Source organism: Salvia hispanica, chromosome 5, assembly GCF_023119035.1.
Source record: "Salvia hispanica cultivar TCC Black 2014 chromosome 5, UniMelb_Shisp_WGS_1.0, whole genome shotgun sequence".
NCBI classification, from domain to species: domain Eukaryota; kingdom Viridiplantae; phylum Streptophyta; class Magnoliopsida; order Lamiales; family Lamiaceae; genus Salvia; species Salvia hispanica.
The window spans coordinates 2,418,286-2,441,628 of NC_062969.1; the positions used below are offsets into that span (position 1 = coordinate 2,418,286).

General features: G+C 33.2%; 3 protein-coding genes across 6 annotated transcripts; 1 reads left to right on the plus strand and 2 right to left on the minus strand.

Moving 5' to 3' along the window:
- Positions 1–1,000: 1,000 nt before the first annotated feature.
- LOC125190605 (heavy metal-associated isoprenylated plant protein 46-like) lies at positions 1,001–1,776 on the minus strand. Its single transcript, XM_048087938.1, has 2 exons — positions 1,641–1,776; positions 1,001–1,521 (listed from the first exon to the last, which is right to left on the minus strand). Exons 1-2 carry the CDS (start codon positions 1,644–1,646, stop codon positions 1,156–1,158), a joined length of 372 nt encoding a protein of 123 aa, XP_047943895.1. The 5' UTR covers positions 1,647–1,776; the 3' UTR covers positions 1,001–1,155.
- Positions 1,777–7,374: 5,598 nt separating this feature from the next.
- LOC125186653 (caldesmon-like) lies at positions 7,375–10,105 on the minus strand. 4 transcript variants are annotated; one of them, XM_048083068.1, is made up of 6 exons: positions 9,972–10,105; positions 9,413–9,508; positions 8,998–9,037; positions 7,970–8,914; positions 7,802–7,868; positions 7,375–7,630 (listed from the first exon to the last, which is right to left on the minus strand). In XM_048083068.1, exons 4-6 carry the CDS (start codon positions 8,743–8,745, stop codon positions 7,499–7,501), a joined length of 975 nt encoding a protein of 324 aa, XP_047939025.1. In that variant the 5' UTR covers positions 8,746–8,914; positions 8,998–9,037; positions 9,413–9,508; positions 9,972–10,105; the 3' UTR covers positions 7,375–7,498. The 4 variants fall into 4 exon arrangements, 3 of the variants coding, with proteins under 3 accessions (XP_047939025.1, XP_047939023.1, XP_047939024.1); XM_048083066.1 differs by having other exon boundaries at positions 7,970–9,037; XR_007170483.1 differs by having other exon boundaries at positions 7,590–7,630; positions 7,802–7,891; positions 7,970–9,037.
- A 1,802-nt stretch (positions 10,106–11,907) lies between these two features.
- Positions 11,908–16,253, plus strand: LOC125186780 (vacuolar cation/proton exchanger 3-like). The gene is made up of 12 exons (XM_048083224.1): positions 11,908–12,298; positions 12,558–12,824; positions 12,909–12,976; positions 13,300–13,328; positions 13,731–13,924; positions 14,204–14,416; positions 14,872–15,006; positions 15,143–15,259; positions 15,331–15,384; positions 15,680–15,796; positions 15,871–15,967; positions 16,044–16,253. The coding sequence occupies exons 1-12, from the start codon at positions 12,251–12,253 to the stop codon at positions 16,058–16,060; spliced, it is 1,356 nt and encodes a 451-aa protein (XP_047939181.1). The 5' UTR covers positions 11,908–12,250; the 3' UTR covers positions 16,061–16,253.
- Positions 16,254–23,343: the final 7,090 nt, after the last annotated feature.

Here is a 23,343-nt window from a genome sequence, read left to right on the forward strand (position 1 = left end):
GACTTATATGATTCTATTAACCGACGACTGATTAATTATTTAATTGCATTTTATTAACCGAATGGCTAATTGCATTTCACTAATCCATTTCAAAATCTTTCGTATCCGATATATGGGCCTGTCAATTTTAAAATCCATTTCAAAATCATTGGACTTATGTCTTCGGTATTGATTTCGAACCCAACACTTCTTTTTACAAACTTATAGGAGCACATATTTGTTTATTTCAATAAACCCAATAATTTGTTTGGACGAATTATTTCAATATTTTTGGTTTTTAAAGCCAGTAATTCAAAATATATGAAATCATTTTCGCATTTTTCCGTTGCTTGTTACTACCTCCGTCCCACAATAAGTTTCACCTTAATAAGAGTCACATTTCACTTTTACCATAAATGGTAAGTAGACTCCATATCTACCAATCAATTATAGTCACATTTTATTATAAAACTAATATATATATAAGTGAGACTCATAATCCACTAATTTATTCAACCCAATTTTCTTTACATTTCTTAAAACTCGTGTCCACATTAAATGTGGCACTTAATGTGGGACGGAGTACTTGATTTTGCAATGAGTTGTAAGTGTGTCTGTGTGTGTACTATTATAGTGCATATCCATGGATATAGGAAATACCTACTAAATTTATAATTAAAAATTAGGGAAATTGTCCGTAAATATAAACTTTTGCAGTAATTTGGTATCTACTTAAAACTTGATAATTTGGTATCTACTTAAAACTTGATCGCTTATATTAAGAACTTATTATGCCTGTAACAAATTTTCCACGAGTTTGATTTTTCCTTATTCGGTAATTCTTAAAAGTAATTTTTACGATTTTAGAGATCGGTACCAAATTTTAACTTGGTGAAGGGTACCAAATTTCAGCAATTTTTTTTTACGATTTTAGAGATCGGTAATTCTTAAAAGTAATAAAAGATGTTCGACCGACTTATATGTGTATTTAAGCGATGGCAAAAATTAAAAAACAACCATATCGATTAAATTTATTCAAATTCTAGTCACGTAAAAATAAAACTACAGTAATATTTTACAATAGTAACATTTCTTCCTCTGCAAAAAATAAAAATAAAAATCAAAATTGGAGCTCAAATTCTCCCCAGGAGATCCAGAATCATCCATCCCTTCAATTCACATAATCGTGCAGGAATCGCTTGACGAGCTCTCGTAAATCGGGTAGCTGTTGTACCCGGCGTAATGCGGCGGGTACGACCAGAAAACAGGCGTCGCATCCGCCGGCGTCGCCACCGCGGCGGCGGCGGGCTTAGTATCTTCTTTCTTATCCTCGCCGACGCTCACGAGCTCCGCGTGGGCCACGCCCTTCCTCAGCTGCCGCGTGAGCTCAACCGCGTCGATGCCCTCTCCCACCACCACCACCTGATCCTTCTCCGCCCCCGACAACGCCGCCGATTCCACTCCGCCTATCCCCACGCAGATTTTTAGGGCTTTTGAGCGGGATTTCTCGTCGCTCATCGACACACGCACCACGATCTTAACCTGCACAAATAATCATCATCAAATTCAAAATTAAACTGGCTAGCGATTCAATTGAGCAGAAATTGGAGTGATTAGGAAAGAGGAAATCTCCAATTTCGTAGTGAATTCACTGAATTTACCTTCATTTTGTTGATTGGTGAAAATCGAGGAATTGAGATGCTGTGTGTGTGTGTGTAAATTCGTTTGCAATGTTGAGGTAATTTACAGTTGAAAAAGATGTGTATTTATAGGGAGGATTTTGGTCGTCAAACCAACTTACATCACACGCTTAAACGAAAGTGACGAATTTTCAAGTCAAGCTTTTTTGTATGACGATTTTTTTATGCGGCAGCGGGGAAGTGAGCAAAAAATTTTCGGCACGGGATTTAAGGAAACAGGGTTTTGTTAGTAAAATGGAAAGTGAATAAAGTAAGAGAATTAATAAAGTAGAAAGAAAAGTAAGAGAGAATATCAAAAAAGGAAATGACTCACTTATCTTGGGGCGTCCCAAAAAGGATGTGAGTCGCTTATCTTGGGACGGAGGGAGTACATTCTTGTTATCAAAAGGTAATTTCATTTGAATGTATTTTTGGACAAAACGCGGTCGTATTATAGAAACGAAGTCTCATTTTACAAAATTAGTGATTTTATTTGTTGAATTGCGGTTTATATCAAGAAAGAATGAGATGGAATAGAAAAAACGAGAAGCGGGATGAAATATAATACACAAAGTGAAATTATTTGATTTAGTACTATAATATGATGTCATTATGGTTGACGTATGATACGGTCACGCACGTCAATCATCAAATCATGTTAGCGTTGAAATCTTGATTGATTGCAAGACTTTTTGGAAGTTGAAAGAGGATAACTGATACTTGGAACTCGTATGGAAGACCAGAACTGAGTCATGACATTTTTTTCATTCTTGGGACTCGTATGGAAGACCAGAACTGAGTCATCTTTTTCATTCGAAGTTTGACAAATCACTTCTAACTTATGAGTTTGAAAGACAAAACTAATTTTTGGATATCAATTTTTTCTTTAAAAGGTCAATAGTGTGATTATGGTTACTTGAACCTCTGCTCTATTAATTGGGAAAAAATCGTATTATCAAATACCAACTAAATTACATTTGTTTGCAGCTTATTATTTGGTTGGTCCAATAAGAAATTGTTTTGATTGGGAAGTGTCTTATTGGACAAGGTAATATTAGCAAAAATTAAACTAAAATTCATTTCTAAATAAAAAAAAAATAAACTTAAATTGGACAACCTGTTATTATTGTCCAAATTAGTAAATTAGTGGCAAAAGATATAAGTAATCATAATTTGCTAGATAAATGAACAAATATATAAAAGGAAGAGGTGGAGTATATACTAACCTCATAATATTGGGTCCACACGATACAAACCTTTTTTTGTGAGGAACCCACAAAGTTATCTTCCATGTAATTTCTAGGAAAATAAAGTGTATCAAATAGAGACTTGGTATTGTCCCTACTGAACATGTAGTCACTTCTAATAAATATTATATTTGGAAAAAAAAAATAGGATATGATGCTAAACATTCTGTGGGTAGGTGTGAACAGAATATTTTATATATGGCTGGAATAAATATATTGGCTGATGTTGATAATATGGTGAAGTGATAGTATTGTAGTACTCCCTCCGTCCCTTAAATTTATCACAGTTTGACCGAGCACAGATCTTAAAAAATGTAGTAATAGAAAATGAGTTAAAAAAGTTAGTAGATAGTGGGTTATACTTTTAAAGTATTAGTTTTATAATAAAATGTGAGTGAAAATGAATTAGTGGAATGTGAGGTCATGGTAAAAAATGAAATGTGATAAAATTTGTGGGATGAACGGAAATGGAAAAATGTGACAAATATGGGACTAATTTTAATGGATGAACTGAAGTGGAAATTCGTGATTAATTTTTGGACAAAGGAATATGATGACGTGATTTTGTTTTGATTTGGTGAATAAAATTAACCTAGTATGTTTTAACTCAATAAAAAAATTCTACAAAAATATACTGCGTGAGGCTAAAAATGTCACAAATCAAATGAGAATAAAAACAGACATTTGAATTACTTGAATGATGCATTAAGAATGTGTTACATCAAACCTCACATTCCACTAATTAATTTTGATAGTATTATCCTTTCATTTGAAATCTTGCTGCAGTTTCTTTTGTGAATGTAGATAACGCCATATCAGAATTAACTAAATACTATTGAATGCGCATATAAAGCCATGTATTAAAATTAATTAAATTCCCTGTTTTAATAAATCATGTTAGAATTTATATACGCAGCTATTTTTTTTTATAATTGAAGATCAATGACAGAATAAAATTCATTAATATTATTTGGAAGATGTTAAATGAAAAGATTTGGGATAGAATCTTGATACTTTTATTTGGACTATAAATATATGATACTATTTGGTGAATAGAAAAACATTCACTCACAACATTCTTTTTCATACAAAATCAAGATTTAGTGTTTCTACTCTTATAACATGAAGAAGCTTGATGTCATGACCCCAGTTTCACCTTGATCAATGAATGATCTGCATCATTCTATTACTTCTTCAGTAATCAAAGTTCGGTGTGTTCATGTTTATACATTACCCTGCCTGAAAACATAACAAATGTCATCAGTTTGGATTGTGTTTTTTCATGATCTTGTTATTGTGTCCGAAACAAATACCATATGATCATGAATCACACATTCTAAGCTTATGGCATTTGATTTATTTCTAGGTAAGGCAAATCCATAAATGTGGATACAACGGACTTTGATAACTGATGAAATTATAGTATGATGTACAAGATCATTAAGGAATGCGAATTACATTGTTTCAATATTCTATCTCTGGTAAGAACACAAAGAACAAATATGGTAACATAATAATGTCCAATTATTACGTGCATAATTTTATAACAGCTTCATTATTTTGCCCAAAATTGAAAATTCTGTATTTATATTGTATAGATTTTACGATATTTGAGACCCTACATCTAAAATTTCAGAGTGGTTTTTGTTTAATTATTTTTACCATCCATAATTTTTGTGCTTCTCCATTCGCAATTAATCGTTATGTTAACTAGTATATGTACGACATAATATTAAGCTAATTAGTAGTATTACTATTGTCGCTAGTAGAAATGTAGAATGGAATGGTATACTTTAAAAATATGGGTAAAATGTAGTGACTTAAAGTATGCAATAATGCAACATTAATTATGAAAAATGTAACTTTTTTTTTTTGAAATACTAGTAGTCTCTCCTCTCCGTCTACTAAAAGTATGCAATATTCACTCAAAATTGTGCATATTTTGTAAAAACGTCACACTCACTCTTTTATAATTTATCCTCACATATATTATCACAAGTTGATCAACTTAATGATTTTGTGATCTTATGTCATATAAGAATGTGTCATAATCAATTTGCTGCTGTTTTGTCTTGTAATGTTATCTGCTGATTTTATGAACTTTATTAGTGCTCTTTGTGCCAAAAATTTCAATGCATGTTTAATACTCCCTCCGTCCCGCTTTAGCAGTCCTATTGACTTTTCTGCCATGTTTTTATAAAAATGATAGTAAAAAATAGTTAAAGAGGAGAAATGGTAAATTAAAAGAGCAGAAAAGTCAATTGGACTGCTAAAACGGGACGGAGGGAGTAGTATATTATGCGATAAATTCTTTACTTAGCACCATTTTTCCATAGATTGAATCAACATAAATAAATTAATATGACCAAATAAGTTTCTAAATCTTTTGTGCGAGATCTATATATAATTCACAGTTAAGAAAAGAAATTTGGCTTTTATATTAATAAGATAATTAGATGTAAATGAAAAGAAAGCACATCTTGGGTTTTATACTTTTGGGTCCCGTCAACGCACATCTTGAAAGAAAACAAAAAAAGCGTTAATAATAATTTTAATGAAAAATGTATTTTGTTACTACAAAATTAAATTAGTACTATTAATACTTTAGTTTGAAATTCTGGAGACTCTAATGTTCTAAAAAGTAGAAGTCTTCATTTTATGATTTTTTAAATCAGATACTACTAGTAGTACTATTTATTAACGTCAAAGTGGAAAAAGTTTCTAATTTTCTATTCATTTTTTTATTTCTTGGAATTATGGCCATTCTTGATATTCAACCAAATTCCCAAATTTTCAATTACAAATAAATCAACATTGATATTAAAAAAAATTGATTCGGCGTGAATAGAGAAATATTTTTTTTTGACATATTAATTTGGCAACAGAAACAATATAGGAGTATCAAATATTATTAGATATAATTTGCAGTTATGATATCGTGTGTGAACTAAGGGCGATGGAGGTAGCTTCCATAAATCTAGAATGACCACTTTATTAATTTATAAAGTAAAACTTTGCTTCCAACGATGCTTTAACAAATGATTGTTAAGGGCAATAGCAACGCGGCTTCCCCGAGCGCAACAACACTGTGTGCGTACTAGGAAACGCAGCGTTGCATATGGCGAAGCGCGACATGCTCGCACGCTGTACAGTATTAATGCATGTCAGACGCCCATAAATATTTTAAGTGAATACTTTTAGATTGTGGGTGCAATGAAGTGCTTACAAATAAGTTGAAGACTTAGGTTTTCTTTTTATTAACCGAAAAAGACTCAAGCTGGCAAATGACGAGCAAAGATTCATGCCAAGCAGTAAAAATCCAACCCGCAAAAACTAGAAACAGAAAAACTTTGAGACTTTTAGATTGATTAAAATAAAAACACATCTTCATTGATTAAAATAAAAACACATCTTCTTTTGTGAATGCGAAAACATTGCATTAAATTGTTCCATTCACAATTACTTTAATTCGTATATATAGGGACACAATTACTCAATTTATTGTTGAAGTTTTAAGGTCAAATCCCAAAAGCAAAAACACACGGTTTCTTTATACAAAAAGAGGGGAAAAAGTTAACTTTACAAAAGGATCTTTTTTAGTTATAACTAAAAGCAATGTTTCTTTTTGGGCTAATTTTGTGATACATAAACAATAGTCATCTGAAATTTTGTTTACAATATAAAGCATTGTGAGGATGTCTGATAATTAATATAATAACTTTAATCGTGGATGTTCTTATGGTGCGACTGGCTCAAATTTTTTATTTAATTAATGTTTAATTATACTTCAATAAATTATCAAATTTTGATTACAAATTGTTAAATAATAGTCGTATGTTAACAGATCATCATCAATACAAAATTACTGCGTGTTTCGAGTTTTGGGCCTGAAGTGGGCTTTCCATGACTTGAGTATAAACGGGCTGATTTGTTGGGCCGTTCAATCTTATTAATTGGGCATATATAAGAATAGATCTGAGCAAAATAAAATTCAATGTGTGACATTTCTCATTATATTCTTAAAGTTTGTAAACACAAAAAATGTGATATTATTATAACATAACATATAATAAAAGTTAGAGAAGTGATCAAATGAAAACTCTAAATATTGTACAAGCTCAATACTATGATCTGGACCATTGAAAAATGTCAACAGATCACAAAAAAACATCAACAGGAAAATATCAACAGAATTTCAAACGCTAGTCAATGATTGATGTTTGTGTTGATACTGTGTTGACATTAAAATCTTGAAATTTTACTCTGCATTGATATTGTATTGAAACAGTGTTAAAGCTGTGTCGAGGAGTTTTGAGTTTGTACAATATATAAGTTTGCATTTTATCACTTTAATTCATTGATAGCATCCCAGAGTATATCAGCAGTTTCACTCATTACATTAGATGACTTAAGTCAAAATTAGAGTTAATCAGCAGCTCTCACCCATCAATGGACAATCAATGGACAAATTTAATCAAAAAAAAGCAGACCACTGATAAGAGCAAGCAAAATATGTCATACAAGGAAGAGATTTGAGAGCCAAGAGCCTTTCTGTCCATATATACCTTCATCACCACCCTCCAAGTAGCCAAACTACGCAAATTTCCCGTTCCTCCATCTATTCTTAAGATCATTTGGAGTCCGAGTAGGGTCGAACTTACTGCTCTCTTCCAAGATTTTTTTCCAAGGGATTTTCTCTTCATCCATATATTTCTTTGCTCCTTCCTATAGCAACAAGAATCGTTAACTAAATTACTCAGCGAAAGATATGTATCGAAAACAATTCAATGATTTGAAGATCCACTTGCATTTATAAAGATTGATAGAGCTGTACTGGTTATCAAAGGAATGGATAGATATAATCCTCAGAAAATCAATTAGAATTCCACAATTTACCTTGAGTGCTTCATCTTCTTCCTCCATCCACACCACTTTCCTACGTTTCCCGCTGCTAAATGTGTCACTAGCTCACGAAGCAATTAGTGCCTATCAGTAAGGATATACAAGAAAAGGCAAAAATGCATTAGTACAAACATATATATCCAGTAATTTAAGTATTCTTACGATTTTTCTGATGGTTTTTCATGTTTTCTCAAACTCCTAGGAGAAGCAAATTCTTCCCTCACTACTTTTCCAGTTCCCATAGCCGAAGATGATATCCTAGTGGATCTCTTTGTAGGAGTCGAAGTTGTAGATGCCTGCTTCTTCTTATCATGATGTTTGTGATATTTACTTTGCGCTGAAACAGTTTCGGGCTCTTTGTCTATGGGCTTGCTCCTTTTTGATCCTCTCTTAGCTCTTGCACCCCCATTTAGTGAGGAGTCTCGGTTGGTGGAAGCAGACGAAGTTCCACAATCCATGACCTGAATACTTTCTTCTTCCACAGAAGCTTCACGTTCCTCTTCCTGAATGTTTTCTTTCTCTACAGACGCTTCACGGTCCTCTTCCTGAATATTTTCCTTTTCTACAGAAGCTTCACGTTCCTCTTCCTGGATATTTTCTTTCTCTACAGACGCTTCACGCTCCTCTTCCTGAATATTTTTCTTTTCTACAGAAACTTCACGCTTCTCTTCCTGAATCTGTTTCCCTTCCACGGTTCCATTACCATTTTCCCCATTCATCATAAGTGAAGGATCCTCACCATCAGAACCATCAGAAGATTCAGAATCCTCTTCTGTTTTGCCAATCTTTCCGTCTCTACCAAGCATACAACGTCGATCAATAAATCCATCGTTTTTAGACTTACTCTTACCATCATCCGCATCAACAATTTTTGATCGATTAAGCCTATTGTCCGCAAATGTCTTATTTTCTCCCATATCCATTCCACTGCCACCCATAAAAATCAACAAAGCTTTCTTTCTAGCCAAAACACATTCCCTAGCTTTACGCGACTCTGCAACAGCTCGCTTGTACCCACAATAGGGACAAAAGAAGCGCTCTGCATCATCTAATCTAGCTGGGCAGCCCAAACACCCTTCATGAACAACTAAAGGACACCCCCTTCCACTGCAAAGCAGCACATTCCCACCTTTATTACATTTTATGCAAAAATTATTTTCTGACCAATCCATTTCAGCAGAAAACAGCACCTTCTTATGTGATCTCACCGCAGCTTACAAGATAACAGCTCTGTGCAATATCATTATAGTGATCAGACAGACAATAAATTTGTCAAACAACTTCACAAAACAATGATCTAGTTTAACAGCAGCAGATTCTTCAATCACACAGCAATACAGCTATTTTGAATGTTTTTTAAGGGGGTGTTCGGTTTGCAAGATTGTATCCGATATTAAATTTGTAGCGTGTTTGGTTCATGAGATTAAACTCCACAACTCAATCCTAGATAGATAATCGTGGGATAATTAGTCATAGCTAATCCCCTATGACTAAAATAATCTCACAACTTAATCGTAGATTGTATCATTGTATTATTTTATCTTAGAAACCGAACACCACCTAAGAGTGAAATGTAACACAACTAAAGGTTCCACTAAAAAATACCTAAGCTTTTATGCACAAATTATCTTCTGACCAATCCATTTCAGCAGAAACAGCACCTTCTAATGAGATCTCACCACAGCTTACAAGATAACAGCTCTGTGCAATATGATATCATTATAGTAATTAGACAGACAATAAATTTGTCAAATTTCACAAAACAGTGATCTAGTTTAACAGCAGCAGATTCTTCAATCATACAGCATTAGAGCTATTTTGAATGTTTTTAAGAGTAAAATGTAACACAACTAAAGGCTCCACTAAAAACACCTAATCTTTTCCCTATAAAGACAGAAAGCCTACTTAGCCGGCAACTGATAAAATGAAACAAATAAGCTACAATATTCCCAAATTGAAAACCTAAATGCAACACTAATAACTGAAAATTATAGATAAAGCAGTTGCATGTCACTCAACAGCCAAAATACTCCGATAAAATGCAATGATGAACAGAAAGAGCTAAGCATACGCACAAATTCACGCGCATTTGGTATCTACATGTCAAAATAAATTTTTGAGAATTTGTAAATGATGAACTGCGGATAAATTGGGAAGATATTACCGGCGGAGTAGGAATTCCAGCTCGAAATTAGGTTCTATTGCTAAAACAAATTCAATATGTTAAGATCATTCTTGGCAAATTTGAAATTAGGGCTTTATGCTTCTAGTCAAATACTGGGCATGCATCGTTCAACGCGATTGGATTCTCCCAAAATTTAAAAAGGAAAAAAGAAAAGAATTGGGCTTTATAATTGGGCTTTTGAGTAGTACTACTACAAAAAAACATTTCACGTTAGATGTAACTATATTTATTTTTATTTTAATAATTCAAAAGTTCATTTAAAAATTAAAGATTGATGTCTTCATTTTCCTTAAAATTTCAAATAAATAAATAAAATAACAAATTAAACTTTGATTTTTATATATTTTTATATAGTATGAGTAATTTATAAAATTAAAATGCCAATAACAATTTTTTTCAGGAATTAGAACATACCAAATGCGCAAAACACATCAGGTACAATAAATCCAGACTAAATATGAGTGATGTTCACGTAAAATATTACTAACATAATTTTTTTATAATTAAATTGTAAATGAATACAAAAAGTAAAAAGTGATCAATCTATCGTTATAAAAAATAAATACATTTAAATTATTTCTATTTTACTCATTATTACACTCAAAATATTTATTACTCCTCTGTCACAAAGTAAGGTTTTGTATTCCATATAGAGATGTTAAGTGAAACATTTTCTTCTTTAACAATAATTAATATTCTAATCTCCTACTTCGCTTTATTAGCTCATGTTTTAGTTCTCAATTAGATTATTGGTTGTGGGATTCCAAAGTGATAAAATTTGCTAAAAACTTTTATTAGAATTAATTTATTTGTATGACGTGTAAAACTTGAAAACAACACATGAACTCAAATTTGTCCCTTCCAACTGGTCGGAAGTCGAATCATTGTAAATATGTTTATTATTTTCCGAATTGAATCATTAAACCTTATTTGACATTGATAGAGAGTTATATTGCTCAACCTTAGATGTAACGTCGATTCGATTAATAATTAATTAGATTAACGATTAGTTAATTTGAGTTTATGCTTGAGTGAGAATCAAGCCTAATCATGTATATATTGCATATTTAGTTTCTTTTGTAGTAGTTTCTAACTTTTCATCCATAGATTAAACAATCTTACCAACAACATTATTAGAAATATAAAGTTTAAAGTTTAAACACATTAGTTACCAATTTAACGGAAAGAAAAATAGCATTAATACTTTTAATATGATTAAAGTTAAAATTCAAATTCATTATTTACATTAAAAACTATAGGTCCTTTTTACATCTTTCATTAATTAAGTGCACATTGCCTATTTTATCAAAAAAATTGCAAAAAAATTAAATGTGAAAAATACTTTATGCAAAGAAGGATGAAAAATGAATTTCAGATGTAAAAACTGTCATTATAACATTAATAACATCATTATTTATATATTGACACTAATACCCCTATGTACATAGATATAAAATTTAACTCTCTCCGTCCGCAAATAGGAGTCCCGGTTCACTACCATAAATGGTACTAGGGTCTCACCCCCACCTAACTCATTCCACTCACATATCATTTAAAACTAATATATACAAGTGGAACCCCTATTCCACTAACTTTCTTCCACTCACTATTCTTAACATTTCTTATATCACGCACCATTTAGAAATGAGACTTTTAATCATGGACGGAGGGAGTATATACAAGTGGGACTCCTATTCCACTAACTTTTTTCTACCCACTTTTCTTAACATTTCTTAAAACTCGTGCCGCCATTGAATGAAACTCCTAATGACAGACGGAGGGAGCAGACAATTTTGATTACTTTATTTTTTCAAATATTAAAATAACATTTTTTTTTCTGAGGTGTCATGTTTTTGGGAGTAAAGTATCAATTTTGAAGATGATTTCATAACTAAATTAACTACCTTTCCCATTCTTCCCAATTCGGCAATTCCTCAATCCCTTCCTCAGCCTTGACGCCCAAATCATCGAAACGCAGCTATCAAATCGTAGAAAAAACCCACACAAATTCACACACTCAAGCCCCGAAATTCAATCGAAATTGTTCATAAGAGTTTACTTTCATTAATTGATTTGGCCCGCAGCAGTTGTTGACTTCCCCCACACTTGATGAATCTTTCTCTCTAAGCATTGAATTCGTGGGGGCTCATTATTCTAGGGCTTTCTCTTGTCTCAATTTCCCCAATTTCTCAACAATGCCCGCGTTAGGAAATGAGTAGCTGTTTGTTGCTCTTGTTTTGCTGCACAAGTTGTAGTAGATGGCCGATACCGATTCACCCACCTCGGAATTCGATTTACATCTCGAGGTTAGTGTTCATTTCTCTCTCGGAAATTGGAAACTTTTGAAGTGAATTCGTTTAGAATTGTATGTTTAGTGTGTTTACATCAATGTTGTGTGGGAATGATTGCTTAAAATCAAATTTGAGCATTTTATTTAGCAGTTAGGATAGCTTCATCATTATATGTGAGTTCTTTGATGTATGGTGAAAAAACTTGAATAATTATTGATTCTGGCTTCAATATTCATTGTTTGTTTAACCATATGAGATGAAATTATCCAAACAGATGGACTCGTTATCTGGAAAGTCGTCGTTAGGGCTTGAAGGGCTACCTCTTTTCAGCTCTCGGCCTACTGGGAGAAAGATATCTTCAGAGGAGATAACTACAGAGAGCGGTATAGTTGGCCATGGATCAGAAAATTGTGGCTCTCGGTGTATCATACTAAGGAGCATATTTCGCAGTATTAAGATTGTTCTGTTTTCCAATAAATTGAACTTGCTTGTACCTTTTGGTCCTTCCGCGATATTAGTTGACAAAATTACAAAAAATCATGTGAGTTTCAGTTTTGTAGCTCAGTTTGTCTTTCTCAAGGTTTAGTTTTCTCTGTTTTGGACTAATGCATTGAACTGAATCCAGGGATGGGTGTTCTTTTTAAGTTTGATCGGCATCATCCCTTTGGCTGAACGTTTGGGCTGGGCTACAGAGTATGTATGCTATTTACATCTCATCTTAGATTTTCATACATCACGTGATGGGCATTCAACTTTATTTGAATATATATATGCTTATTCTTAATATCCTTCCAGTGAGGTTTGATATTTGGAAAGAAGGCTCTTATTATATGTGTGCCAAAATGCACTTTTTCATGGACATCGAACGATGAAACTACTGCTTATTATTGCATACCTGAAGTAAATTTTTTTGTGCTAACTCAATGTCTGTAAACATAATAGGGGTTGTGTCTAGCTTGAATCATTGTATGGCTCATTATTTGATATGGTTTTGATTTGCTTTTCTTTTGGTGTAGGCAGCTAGCTTTCTTTACTGGACCAACAGGTTAGGTTCTGCTAATTCATTGTCTGTATTTACCATATATGCCAGGATTTATTCCATCTATCTGAAACATTATTTGTCAAAACTTGAATGCATTCATACATGCCCCATTTACTAAACTCACTTGCATCAACTTCTAAATTTAAGTCTGCATAGGAAATTTTTTATGGCATCTCCCATTAACTTTTATGCACACATTATTTTCTCACTTTCAACACGCATCTATCATTTCTTGAAGCACATAGATAAATCCTTGTAAAGGATATGCTTGCAGTTTTTTCCATCATATAAATATGGCTATGGTTTATGCTTTTTGTATATTCAGTGCTGTCTATGTATTTTGATATCTGCTTTATGATTCTGATTTCCGCATGACACTTCACTCGCATTTTTCTAAATTCTCAGTTGGCGGTCTTTTGAATGCTACATTTGGTAATGCAACGGAGATGATAATATCCATGCTTGCACTTCGAAATGGCATGATACGTGTTGTCCAGCAGTCATTGCTGGGATCGATCCTTTCTAATCTGTTATTAGTACTTGGATGTGCACTTTTTGGAGGTGGGCTTGCTCTTAGAAGGGAGCAAGTGTTCAACAAGGTTGGTGCATTGTTATTAGTGTGCTTATCTAAAAGAAATTACGACTCGCTCCGTCCCACTATAACTGATCTGTACGCTGGTTGTCAACTATAAGTGGCCTAGTCCAACTAAGGAAAATTTTTACACAGAAATTTATTCAACTTTAGTCACTTTACACACAAACCATGTAGGCCACTAATAGCGGGACGGATGGCATACCCTTTTTCAGATGCTATACATTAGTTGTGTGTTATTGGTTATCTAACTGCAAGGTTTTTTCATTTCCCCAATCACTTGTAGCCATCGGCAGCAATGAACTCGGGATTGCTCTTGATGGCAGTTATGGGTCTCTTATTTCCTGCAGTTTTACATTACACTCGCACTGAGTTAGACTTTGGCAAGTCAGAGCTTGCCCTTTCAAGGTTTAGCAGTTGCATTATGCTGGTGGCATATGTAGCCTACATTTTTTTCCAGCTAACCAGCCAAAAGAATCTGTATATGCCAATAAATGAGGTAGATCTCTCCGTCATTGTGGAAACACTATGTATTGATGAAGATTATTGAACTATCTTGTAAAATTTTCCTGATTTATTTATATCTTAAATGTTAAAGCTCAGCTGGTCCCTCACGTTATGTACATTAATCTGTAGGCAGAAACTAGGCAAAGTTTTTACTGTTGTAGCATTCCACATGATATTATGGTGAGACTAATCAATAGTTAACGCAAATCACCAGGCAGCTTCATAATCATATATCTTGGTGTGTTTACTCGATGAATCATACTTCAGTGTCCGATTTTCTACTGTAATAAATGCTCATTAAACGAGTACAGTATATAAGAAGTTAAAGTTCTTTACTAGCAGTTTCATGAGATATTTTGCAAGTCATTTGCATTGCATTTCAGAATTTTCTATAGTAATCTTTTCCTGGTTAGCTTTATACATTGATCTCAATTCATATAAACCTAGGAGGAACGTCCAACTGGTGGGAACTCTGTTGACGAAGAAGTTCCAGATATATCAAAGTGGGAATCAATCGTGTGGTTATTTACGTTGACTTGCTTCATATCAGTTTTGTCTCAATACCTGGTTAATGCTATAGAGGTAACTACTCTATTTCTGGAACATCCCTATATCTTCAAAGTTTTGACTGGTAACGTCTAACGAACTGCTTCATTTAGGTTACTCTATTTTGTAATCTGTCAACGATATTGGTTGTAATGTGACATGGTATTTTCAGGGGGCATCTGTTGCGATGAACATCCCCGTTGAGTTTATAAGTGTAATTCTGCTCCCAATTGTTGGGAATGCAGCAGAGCATGCGGGTGCTGTCATGTTTGCTGTCAAGGACAAGCTTGTAAGTGTTTGGTTTTTCGTTCTCGACCCTGTGTAAAAATTTGGTTTCTCAAATTTCAAGTACTTGAGCAGGACATTTCTCTAGGAGTGGCGATTGGCTCATCAACACAAATATCAATGTTTGTGGTATGTTTTTACCACATCAAAAAGCTCGTTGATTTACAATAGTTGTTAAGCGATAATATGATAAAAGCATGATTTGAATTAAAATTCTTCCTAGCATTTTTAGAAGAAACTTCTGATGTTTGTTTCTCTACTAGTTTCAATTACAATCGTCTCAAGTTTTCATGTATGGTTTAGAAACCTTGAAACTTCTATCCCTTCAATCTCTTGTTTGCCATTGCATATTCGTGTCTGTTCTTCCATTTATATATCGGAAGGCGATTACACATTAAAAAAGATGGTGGTGCAATAACTACAGATACCGTTCACCGTGGTTGTTGGTTGGATCATGGGGCTTCCGATGGACTTGAACTTCAAGCTATTTGAGACAGCTACTCTAATCATGACAGTTCTTGTAGTAGCCTTCATGCTACAGGTGAGATATTTAACTTGCTTTCTCGAAAGTAATCTCGTATTGCAACTCATTCATACAAATACATATATATGCAGGAAGGGACATCAAATTACTTCAAAGGGCTGATGCTTCTTCTGTGCTATCTGATAGTCGCAGCGAGTTTCTTTGTACATATAGACGAAGACTCTTCGCGTAAGTTGCGTGGTTTCTTATCTGAAAACTTGAATATCCTCTCCTTTGTAACACATCTTTAACTCTCATTTTGCAGAGGAGGATCATCCTTAGGAGTTGTACATACAAAAAAAAGGAAGAAGAAGAAAAAGAAGCACATCCTCAAGTCTGTTGGAAAATTAAGGCCCCAAATATAGATTCAAGATCTTCAAGAACTATACATGTGTATATATATACTACTCCATATTATTTGTAAAGTTATCTTGTGAAAGAAGTTTAATAATGATGCTTGTTTTAAGATGTGTTTAATTTGATGCATGGGAAAAGCCAAGAAAAGCCTTGTCTTATAGTACTAGGTTTTATTACTACATGTTTAAGAAAACTAAGAAAAGCATTGTTTTACTTTTTTTTAACTTCACTTCACAACCTTTCCAAAACTTGGTTAAGTACGAAACTAAAAAGGTTTGTATTTGCCAACATTACTTCCTCTCTTCATTTCTCTTGCATTGAACTTCACACCCTTTTTTCTTAGAAAAAAATTTGATATGTTCGAATTATGCAATATTATTCATAATGAGAATATAAAATTTTAAATACAGCATTTTTTTTGTATCTATGTGCATCAACTATGAATTATAGACCTAAATTTATACTTCATTCATTCGTCCCACAAAATTAGTCGATCTATTCCTTTTCTGGTGTCCCCAAATGTATTCCAATTTTTTAAATTTGAATTGTCTTAATTAATTATCAATTATATTATATTTGATAAACTAGTGAATTATTTATCAAGAAAATTCGGTAGCTTATCTACATAAAACTAACCAGGGTGAAAATCATTTTTTTAAAGGTGTCCCCAAATATATTCCAATTTTTTAAAATTTGAATTGTCTTAATTAATTAGTATAATGGATAAACTAGTGAATTACTCCATTCGTCCCAGATTTGGAGTGACATTTTGCCATAAAAGTCCGTCCCACATTTGGAGTAACATTTAGAATTTACCATATTTGCACATAAAATTTTACCCCATTATTCACTAAAATTACACCAAAATGCCATTATCTATATTAAAATAAATCAAAACAAAAATAAAAAACCAAAAAGTCAAAGAGGGACCCACCTTCAACCAACTCACTTAATTTATTACACACTCCATCATCTCACTCCACCATCTCATTTCATTTATTACACACTCCACCTCTCACTTCATTCATTACACACTCCACCAATTCCTTAAAACCCGTGTCATAACTAATTGTCACTCCAAATATGGGACGGAGGGAGTATTTGATAAGAAAAATCGGTAGCTTATCTACATAAAATAAAACTAACCAGGGTGAAAATCATGACTTCCTGTACTAATTCAAGAAACTTGATGGCACTGTCATGCCGTCAAAATCATGTACTACTAATATGAGAATTGATCAAACCATAATATAACTCCAAGCTTATTAACATGCACAACTTTGATTGGACACACTACTATAACAATTCTAATAAAATTTTAAATTACAGTAATTTGGAAAAAGAGAGTTCATAGATATTTAATTACCTTGAAAAATCAACAATGGTTACAGATATTGGAAAAGTATCCAGGTGCATTTCCTGTGGTCTTATTCAACTTAGAAAAAATAATATTATATACAATTTGGCAGTATTGACCAGCTAATTCAAATATATAGATTAGTAATTAGTGATGAAAGATGAATCCAACTATATATATCACATAATTTTGCATACATTGATAGATTATAGATACATAGTAGAAAATGGGCAGAGTTATAGGAGTTGTTAAAGAGAGATTGAATCAAGTGTTTGAGGGTTGGGGTTTGGTGCTGATTCTTCTTGTCTCCATTTCAGCCATGTCTATCTTCATATTTGCTTGTGCTCAAAAGAAAAAGCCCTCTCACCCTCACAAGAAGAGACGTAATTATGCCGGCACCGCCGTTGCTAGTTCTGTCTTAGCCGGTGCTAGCAGTGGTGGCGCTGGCAGTGCCGGCTGTGGCGCTAGCAGTGGCGGTGGCGGGGTATGTTGAAACAAGATTATAAAACATAGAAGATCCTTATTGGAAATTAGTATAATAAATTGGATTTATATGTACGTTTCCAACCATGTTTTTATTATTTCACTTTGCATTCTGTGATATTTTATGTAATTCTTATATGTTACTACTACTTATTCAGTTATTTGGATGTTTTAATATTGGTGAAAGGTCATATTTATAATTATTGTCTATTTTTTAATATTCTTGGTAATCAATTCGACGTTGATAATGATAATTTTGATAGAAATGAATGACACAGCAATTTTATTCGCACATTAATTTATTGCATGAATATTATAGTGATCTTTATTTCCTCTCTCTAACTTTGGAGACACCACTTTTAGCTAGCTTTAGTTAGTTTTATTTCCTCTCTCTAAGCTTAGTTCTCTCTCATCCTTGAAGTAAATTTCGAACCATAGGCAGCCATTGCCACTTTTGCTCACCATGGGGTGAAGCTTGTTGTTATGTAGTGTTTTAATGCTTTGAATGATCTAGTTCCTTGTTTGTACTCATTTTCCAGCATCTTAACTCTCTAGTTAAGGTTGTTGGGTTGATCATAAAGAGCTTTTGGTGTATTTAAATCTCTATGTGTTTAGTATTTATGGTTGGTTGTTGGTGTTCTTGAGCATTTAGTTAATCTCTTGCTTTGGTTTTACTATTTTCGTTCTCTAGCTAGCCTTTGTCCTTGTTGATTCCTTTGCTTGTTTATTTGAAGTTTTTTATGCTTTTGAAAGGGTCTTGCCGGGGCTGATTCTACTTGAAGCTTTTGATTGAAGAAAAGAAAAAAGAAATAGTGGTTGTTGCTAGTTTAGTTTTACTTGCTTAGCTTGTTTAGATTTCTCTTTTTGCATCTTATTTCTTTGATCTTTTCTAAGTGTTTAGGTTAGCTAGTTAATCTTTCTTTTCCATCTTTTTAATTTCGAAAATTAGTAAAAAAAAAAAGAAGAGAAAACGTTTGTGTATTTAAGTTGCAATTGTTGGTGATTTTCCCTTGCTTAGTAGCTTTGTTCTTGTATGCTAGCTAATGTGTTTTAGTTGCTGCAGTTTCTTTAGTTATTTCTATCCTCCATTGTTGAATGTTCTTAAGCTTGTTCATCTTCTCCAAGTTGCTAATTTTCAGCTTTTTATTTGGTGTTTTCAAGGCATAATTAGGTAGTTAACTTGTTGATCTTGTGTTTCTTTAGCATAGTTAAGTGTGTAGCAGTCTTTTAGTCTCTCTTTTCTCATAGTTTTCGTGCCTTAGTGTATTTAGGAATCCAAAAATCTGATTTCAAATTGCTAATCCTTTTATCCTTTGTTTAGTTTAGTTGTCTACTACTTTTGACCATTGGATAATAGCCCATAGCAAGCAACTAGTACAATCCCTTTTCACTCATTGACATGGAGCCTCCAAAAATCAGTTTTAAACTCTCTCTCTCATGCTTTTCATGTCAGTTTAGTCACCTTAGGAAGTCTCCAAACTAGCTAGTTAAGTAGGCTTTTAGAATTACCTTTTAAGTGTCTCTTTCCTAGTAAATTAGCTTCTCTAGCTTTCATTTAGGTATGAACACTTAGAATTTAGTTAGCAGCCTTCTACTTAGTTCTTTTTGCCTCTTTTACTTAGTAATTTTCGTGGCAAAAGCTGTTTCCTTTCCCCTTGTTCCTTTTATTCCCGAAAATGCTATTATACAAAGTGTTGTTATTTTTCTCGCCACTGTTCTGATTTTGCTGCTAAACTGCTCAGTTTACTTACTTGCCCAGTTTAAGTTGCAGTTTATTGCTTTATCTTAAGTTCATTGTTTGCTTGCATTTTTATTTATTTTCAACTTTAGTTCCCACCATGTTCGTAGGTATGGTTTAATTTCTGTAGTTTAGTTTCTTCCTTCTTTAAATTAAAGCGTGGCGGCATCACCAAACTCTTAAGTGTTGAAATACATAACGGATACGACCGTTCCTCGTGGGATCGACATCCGACTTACCACGTACTAATTAAGAGTATTTTGGGAAGTGAGAACGTATAAATATTGTTGAATAGGAAGGGACACGCGCCTACGACACGCGTGCGAAATCCCTCCTTTCAATTATCAATTTTATTACTATATACTAGTACTATAATGGATAAACTAGTGAAAGTACTGTATTTGACAAGAAAGTACTGTATTTTTTCTCTCCTTTTCTACTAGGGTGAAAAAGAAATGAGTTAATCAACGAGGGTGAAAAATAGCAAAAGAAATTTCCAGGAAGATTCATAATTGTACTAATTGAAGAAACTTGAAGGTATATATCATTCAGTCAAAATCATTCATTAATACGAAAATTCGAGAATTAATCAAAACATAATGTAACTACAAGTCTACAAGTAAGCTCTTTTCGTGAACAGCTTTATATTAACATGCACGGCTTTAATTTTGATTGGATACACTATTAGCAATTTAATTGATACTAGCTAGTAATTTGGAAAAAGAGAGTCATAGACTTGAAAAATCAAACAATGATCATAGGTATACATACCTATATAGGTGCATTTCCTGTGGTCTTAATTAGAGAAATTAATATAGTTGGGCAGTACAGTACTATTGTCCAGCTAATTCAAATAAATAGTTTAATAATTAGTGATGAAAGATGAATCCAACTATATATATATATCAACATAATTGATAGATACATATTTGAAAATGGGTAGAGTTATAGGAGGAGGTGTTAAAGAGAGATTGAATCAAGTGTTTGAGGGTTGGGGTTTGGTGCTGAGTCTGCTTGTCTCCATTTCAGCCATGTCTATCTTCATATTTGTTTGTGCTCAAAAGAAAAAGAAGAGCGGTGGCGGTGGCGGTGGCGGTGACGGTGGCGGTGACGGTGGCTGTGGCTGTGGCGGTGGCGGTGGCTGTGGCGGTGGCGGTGGCGGTGGCGGTGGCTGTGGCGGTGGCGGTGGCGGTGGCGGGGGATGTTGAAACATGATTATAAAATATGTAAGATCCTTATATGAAATTATAAGTTGGATTCATATATATATACGTTTCCAACCATGTTTTATTATTTCACTTTGCATTCTGTGATATTACTTATTCAGTTATTTGGATGTTATGGGTGAAAGGTCATATTTTATTCTTGTCTATTCTTTCTTTCATATTTGAATGATTACATGAATGATAATTTTATGGTGATATTTTATTTTTATCATAAAAATAAATCATCAAACTATATAATATGTTAATGACTTGGGATGTGATCAAATGAAAACAATGAAAACTCAAAACTTTAATCCTAGCCACTAATTATTTCTAATCAACGATTGATATTATTCTAGATTAAAATGTCAATAACTTATCTGAATTTATCAACAAAGGGTATAATAGACATATTATAATATGGTGAATCATTTAATCCAGATTTGGTCGCTCTCTCTCATCCACTAATCACGTAATTAAAGTTTCAATTCCTCCCCTCATTTCAATTTTTCTCCTTTTTTCCGTTCTCTCTCCTTTTCGTCGAAAAAATTGCTTGAATTTTGCGTTGAAATTGCGTTGATTCTTTGTTGATGTTGAATTTTGTGTTGAAATCGTGTTGATTCGATGTTGATTCTAAAATCTGTGTAAAGATTTTTTGTTGAATTTGTGTTGAATCGATCGTATTGCTTTTTTTGTTGAATTCTGAAATCTGGGTTGATTTTTTGCGCTGAAATTTCATTGATTCTTTTGTTCTGCTGATGTTGAATATTTTGTTGAAATCGTATCGATTCTAAAATATGTATTGATTTTTTGTAGATTTTTTGTTGAATTTGTGTTGAATCGATCGCGTTGCTTTTTTGTTGAATTCTAAAATCTGTGTTGATTTTTTGTGCTTAAATTTCGTTGATTCTTTTGTTCCGCTGATGTTGAATATTTTATTGAAATCGTATTGATCTATGTTGATTCTAAAATCTGTATTGATTATAAAATGTTTCATTTTTGTTGAAATCATATTGATTCTATGTAAAGATCCTTTTGATGATGTGAATATTTTAGTTTTGGAAGGTGGGAGAGAAATTAGGAACGCAAGAATCGTTCAAAAAACTTAACTTACAAAAATACCATCTGTTGACAAAATACATGCTCTTGTTGAGATAGAAAATGTACGCAATATTAACCACAAATCTATTATAATTAATGGCTAGGATCAAAGTTTTGAGTTTTCATTATATATATGATTTTCATTATATCACTACCATTAATAACTTAATGTTATTTAGAGGGAAAAAAGTCTAGTAGTTATTATATATGTGAAACCCCAACCTTAGTAATTAACTACATTTGAAATAAATAAATATAAATAAAATATACTCCGTCCGTCCCAAGTTAGTCGCACTATTCTGTTTCGGGTTGTCGCAAACTACTAGGGATGAGAAAAAAACTGAAAACCGAATATCCGAACCGAACCAAACCGAAATTTCAAAATTCGGTTCGGTTTTGAAAATTCAAAAATTTCGGTTTCTCGGTTCAGTTCGGAAGAAAATATTAAACGAAAAATTTAAAAACCGAATTTATTTTAATAATAATATTATACGCCATATATCATTTAATTATAACTAAATATAAAATCCTAAAAACTAACCCTAATTTAGTTCTGCCTCACTCACGCTAGTGCCTCCTTCCCTATTTTCTAAACCTAATCTCTCCACCTCCACTCCAAGCCCCCACCAGCTGTGCTGCCCTCCAGCGTCCAGCCATCCACGCCGGTCGCCGTCGCCTCCGGAAGACCTACGACAGCTCCAGCCCGTCGCAGCGACGCTCCTCCACCCTTCCACCCACACCGGCGCTCCTCCACGCCTTCAGCTCCAGATTCACTCCAACGTTTCCAGCCTTACACCCATCCACAACATGTCTCGAGAAGAAGATGTTCATTGTTTTCTGTATTTGATGAAATTCAATGTTCACTGTAATGTAAAATGCTATGATTTCATCATTTCAGTTACACAAGTGTTGTGTAAAATTGATGATTTCAGCTTTATAAATCTTGTTTAAAATTGTATGTTTGAAAAATTCTATGATTGCAGTTTGGTTTTTCGGTTTTTCATCATTTCAGTTTATTATTTCGGTTTCGGGAACGGTTTGGATTTTCAGCTAAATTCAATTTTTCGAGTTCGATTCGGTTTGGGGGAAAAATCAAACCGAAACCCGAATGCACACCCCTACAAACTACTTACACTATTATAAAATAAGTATGTCTATTATGAAAGCTTAACCCAATTCCTGTAGTAATAAATATAGGCATGCTTAGTATGATAAAATAGAATAGTGGAATATTGAAATATGATTCCTACTTTCATTCTATTCATTTGCTATGATAGAATGAATAAAAAAATTAAATGAAAATGTAAAATAAATTAAAGAAAAT

What these genes read in the sequence shown, in the direction of transcription:
- LOC125186653 (XM_048083066.1), bottom strand. Translation starts at nt 8,979, where the DNA reads ATGGATTGGTCAGAAAATAATTTTTGCATAAAATGTAATAAAGGTGGG. An exon ending in GAAAAACCATCAGAAAAATC is followed by an intron (nt 7,869 to 7,969) that starts GTAAGAATACTT and finishes TTCGTGAGCTAG; the next exon opens with TGACACATTTAGCAGCGGGA. An exon ending in AAGAAGATGAAGCACTCAAG is followed by an intron (nt 7,631 to 7,801) that starts GTAAATTGTGGA and finishes TTGTTGCTATAG; the next exon opens with GAAGGAGCAAAGAAATATAT.
- LOC125186780 (XM_048083224.1), top strand. Translation starts at nt 12,251, where the DNA reads ATGGCCGATACCGATTCACCCACCTCGGAATTCGATTTACATCTCGAG. An exon ending in AATTCGATTTACATCTCGAG is followed by an intron (nt 12,299 to 12,557) that starts GTTAGTGTTCAT and finishes TTATCCAAACAG; the next exon opens with ATGGACTCGTTATCTGGAAA. An exon ending in TAGTAGCCTTCATGCTACAG is followed by an intron (nt 15,797 to 15,870) that starts GTGAGATATTTA and finishes ATATATATGCAG; the next exon opens with GAAGGGACATCAAATTACTT.